Source organism: Cynara cardunculus, assembly GCF_001531365.2.
Source record: "Cynara cardunculus var. scolymus isolate 2C chromosome LG 2, CcrdV1, whole genome shotgun sequence".
In the NCBI taxonomy this organism is placed as follows: Eukaryota; Viridiplantae; Streptophyta; class Magnoliopsida; order Asterales; family Asteraceae; genus Cynara; species Cynara cardunculus.
In genome coordinates this window covers 11,668,565-11,673,358 of record NC_037529.1, presented here as the reverse complement: position 1 = coordinate 11,673,358, position 4,794 = coordinate 11,668,565, and the positions used below count along the sequence as shown (strand labels likewise).

Genomic DNA, 4,794 nt, shown 5'->3' with positions numbered 1-4,794 from the left:
TTAATAAGTTGTACTTACGCACAATCTACTTGTAATCTTGAGTTTTAAGTAATATACATTAATAAACAGTATTTTACGTATAAAAAATAGTTTTTAAGAGTTTTTGTCAAATATTTTATAATATAGTATAGATTTTTTTATAATTTAATATAAGTTTAATAATAAAATAATTTATTTTTAGTTTAATAATATAATATTTTTATAAAAATAATAATTAAGTATTCTGTTAAAATTTAATGATTATTTTAATTATATTTTAAAATAAAATATTTATTATGTATTTGATTGTGTTAGTTATACGAATTTAGATATGAGATGAAATTGGATACGGCTAAAATCGTTTAGGAGGGATGGGTTTAAAAGTTTTTAAGAATTTTATCGAAATGATATATACCATACGTAATACCTTTGCTTCTTCAACGGAGTTGGTGCACATAAATCAATTCGGTCCATGATCAACCCTGGAACACCAAGTGGATACTTGTCTCTTTGTTATTTCCTCATCTGGGAATCCGTTTCCCATCTTAATTTTGATTTTAACTTTGATTTAGTTCGATCGAAGATCAATAGATTTTCAATTGGATCGAACTTGGTGGGAAGCTTTTGACGATCGTGGAACCCTAACTGATTGTAATATTGGGGTTTTGGTATTTGATTCAAATTGGACGCTGTATGAAAGGTATAGGGGGAAGAAGGCGATTATAGAAAGCAAAACAAGAGATTGCACACACAACATGTCTGCGGTAGTGTGCGGGAAAAGATCATCTTTCTTCGAGGATCATAACGTACCTTCTTCATCATCTGCTTCGCCTCCTATTTCCAAAAGAATTCGCTGCTCTTCTTCTTCCCCTGTCAGATATTCTTCCACTACATCATCCAGGTTTATTGCAATCGATCGTCTCATTCTTCTGTTCCCTCAAATGGATAAGCAGGTTATTTACTTACTTTGTTGCTTTTTTTTTCTCTGTACATGAAAAATTCCTGCTGTTTCAGAGGAGACGTAGACCAGTCCTAGAATTATACTAGTAATTTGGGAATCAACTTTGTGATTTACAATCCTGTTTATGCAGGTGATGTACATTATTCACTGGTTATCTCTATGCTTGGTTTCAAGGATATAAACTTATTGTAGAAAAGATCTAGTATTTGCTATGAATTGAAATTTTGGGGATTATTGACAGCATCAGAATAATGGATTGAAAGGCTTTGCATTGGACTTAAGGGCATGATATAGCATATGATAATGTGCACATGTAGTTTGTTGTGGTGAAGATTTGTTACTTAGAACTTTCATTCATAGATCCCAACATGAATTAAATAGGAACTTTATTACAGAAAGAAAGAGAGGATACCCTAGGCGGTTTCTTTCCTAAAGCTGGTGAGGAGTGAAGACCTACCAAGACTAACCCATCTTTGCTAGTTTTGTGTACCCATTGGACAGCAGCGCTTTCAAGGGTTGCTAAGGGACTGATTCACTTCGCATATGTGGATTAGAATGTCTTGGAATATTCCCCCTTTGAACCCTAGCCAATTGAAGTTCATTCTCAAGCCACTGCCTCTGCTCTTCTTGCAGCGAATGACTGGTATGATGTCGATCGTTTCGGCTACTTGCTAATGAGATGATTGAATATGGAGAAAGATGAATCCAGATTAATTTCTCATAGATGAAAATATATAAGAAGAAAAAATAGTTTGTCATTTCTTTATGAGAAAGAAAAATTGGCAGAAGGATTAACTTTTGCTGTTTTAGAAAAGAAAAAGAAAGAGAGAAAATAAATTCTCACACATGGATGACTATAGAAGTGATAGTCATATGTTTCAGAAAAAAAACCCTGTTGATGCATTTGACTTCAAGGATGCATTTAATGTTTAAATAATTCCATGAATTTTTAGGTTAATATGGATTGGTTCTCTTTCATTATATGTTTGAAAGGCAGGATTATTGTTTACACATGCCTGAAATAGGAGACTGAAAGGGGATTCTCAATTTTTGGGGGGAGGGGGTATTTAGAGGAGCCTACTTGTGTTGATTTTGAATTCTCAATAAAGACAACTTAGATTTGCTTAACAATTCGTATTAGGGAAATTTCAAATTTTGCTTAACTTGCGTCATTGTAACTTGTTCATTAACGTGCACAAATAGTTCAAGCGGGCTTGGGGGAGTCTATATTTTGCTGGGTGTGGGTGTAGTCCACAACTTCAATCAATGTGGTTTGGCAAATAGAATGTTGCTCGCCATTTATTGGTTCTTAGTATGATCTGAATTGTATCTCTAAATTCTTCATCATATCAGATATGGTAATAATTTCTTTCGTATTTTCTAATATATTCTTGTGCATGTACTGTAGATAGGTGTTTTTAAGTATTCATGGACATGATAACATATTTTCCTTGGCTGAAAATTTCGCTTATTTCAAGTTCTGCTTGAGTATCCAAAATTGATGGATAGCGGATATTGGATCTGACTTGCTCACGTCCGAAACCCGCTGATTTTATTAGATTAAGTTCATTTACCCTAGGTTGAATGAGAGAGTCTACTGCATAATAACCTTGATGGTTGCTAATTTTTGGTAATTGTGTGTGGCTCAATGTATTCAAGGACTGTAGCCAACAAGCCAATTGCACTGCTGTGACCCATCAAGATCAAAATAATTGCAAACATATACATTTACTCAAGGCATACAATTTGTATAACGTGAAAGTATGTTTGAAAATAAATTAGGGTCATTGAGTAATCTTGGACAAATTAAACCAAGTCTTCATAAACAGATTGAACTGGATTGGCTGTTTACTTGGAGGTTGAATTTTAGAATTACACACAATATCCGGTAGTGCCAAAATGGATTCTCAATCCAAGTTGGGGATTCCCCTTGTAAAATATTCCTCTGTGATTTTAGTATTGGAAAAGTTTAAAGAGTTTATTGGTACGTCGTATAAGTTGGATTGTTTTTCTGCATATTCGCCTTATAAAAGGTTCCTTAGAGTGATTTCAGTTTTAGAAAAGTTTAGGAGTGATTATTGTTACACCATAAAGGTTTCTCCTCCAATAAGCATGTGAGCCAATGTGAATATGTGAGTGTGTATCTCATGACATTCTTCAACCCAGCAATATATGCAATCTTGGTGCAGTAGGCATTTGAGTTAGTAATGGATTTGTCGAGTTGTTCAACCATGTGAATTGTATGTTTTTTAATCCTTCTGCTACCAATTACTAAAACCATATATTATATATATATATATATATATATATATATATATATATATATCCTTTTCAGCTTCTTGAAAAAGCGCTGAACGAATGTGGCGATGACATAGAAACTGCCATCAAGAGTCTTACTGAGCTACGTTTGGGCACTGTTGAGAACTTTGCATCTGTTGTGAATTCTGCTGCTGGGAACGAATCTAATCTGCAATTCCAAACTCAAGGTGCTTCCAGTAACTTGCTATCTATGTTTTTTCCTTTCCCTCTTCCCTTTCTGTTTTGTTTAAAATTTCTTTCTGCTATCTATATGATTAAAAGTTCCTTTTGTTGATACTTACAAAACCAGTTCTGTCTTTAAGTACACAATGCCTTGTATTTATTACGTCTATATGATGTCTTCGCTTGAATTATCTAATTGGAATGCTGCTGGGTCCATTGTTGCAGCTAATGGGGTTGCAAATGGTGATGCTGTGCCTGTTGAGCATTCAGCTCTACAAAGTCAGCCTGTGGATGGTGCAGACTGGGTGAACCTTTTTGTTAGAGAAATGTTGAGTGCCTCCAACATGGATGATGCTCGAACTCGTGCTTCAAGAGCACTTGAGCTGTTGGAGAAATCCATAACTGAACGTGTCACTGCAGATGCAAGCAGCCTTCAGCAGGTGGGTTGATACCTTCTCCCTCCTATCATCTTTTTTCTCCTGTAGAACTCATGCTATAGACACATGTATATATATATACATGCATGTGTGTATAGCATGAGTTCTACAGGAGAAAAAAGATATACCCACGCACACATACATAGCATGTTAAATCCAAAGGCATTGACAAATATGATAATTTTATCCTAAATGCATGTCAAAGAGAAAGAAATCAATCAAATTGAGACTTGTGGCACAGTCACAACCATTGATCTGCTTACGATTGATCTTGACCTTAGAAATGCTTTATTAAAATTAAATGCACAATAAATATGATAATTTAATTCTACATCGATGTCAAAGAAAGTAAAATAATCCCTATATAAAAATTAAATGCACGAATTTGAATCTTTTTACATGTTTTGACATTTTTTAAAACTTATTACAATGATTAACAGCAATTACTTGACTTCTTTTAGTGATGAATTATGATACAAGGCTACAAGAATGTTTAAGATGATAGTAGTTTTCTGAAGTTATTATTATTTTACAAATGATAATAAATGTAATTTAATAGATGATAATTGATAGTTTAATATGTTTATCATCCAATTTTATACTAAAAATGTGGCTACTAAGCATGAGATGATGCAAATAGAACGTTGAGATGTGTACATTTTTTTACTGCTATGACTTTTATGCATATTGTACAAATACATACGAATCCACTACTAATTAAGGTCAAGTTGGCATCCATGGTTTAGAGACATACTAGAGCGTATTCGCGCAATGTTGCGAGATACATCGTGATTTTAATATTTCATTTTATTCTTTATCTCAGTCAATGTTATAATATGGTTTTATGTGATTTTGAGAAAGCGATGATGTTTTTATTTTTGAATAAAATATATGTTTGAAGATATCATAAAAAATTGACAAAAATATATCGATATT

The 4,794-nt window shown here is 33.3% G+C and overlaps 1 protein-coding gene across 2 annotated transcripts in view; it reads left to right on the top strand.

Moving 5' to 3' along the window:
• The first annotated feature begins 445 nt into the window (after positions 1-445).
• The window catches only part of LOC112508010, a 13,304-nt gene continuing 8,955 nt past the window's right edge, over positions 446-4,794 (top strand). Inside the window, exons 1-3 of one of the 2 annotated variants that reach the window (XM_025112788.1) lie at positions 446-932; positions 3,276-3,426; positions 3,647-3,861. In XM_025112788.1, coding sequence (XP_024968556.1) covers positions 735-932; positions 3,276-3,426; positions 3,647-3,861 — 564 coding nt within the window. In that variant the 5' untranslated portion in view covers positions 446-734. Of the gene's footprint in view, positions 1,071-3,275; positions 3,427-3,646; positions 3,862-4,794 lie in introns of both variants that reach the window. The other variant, XM_025112789.1, reaches the window with a different exon arrangement.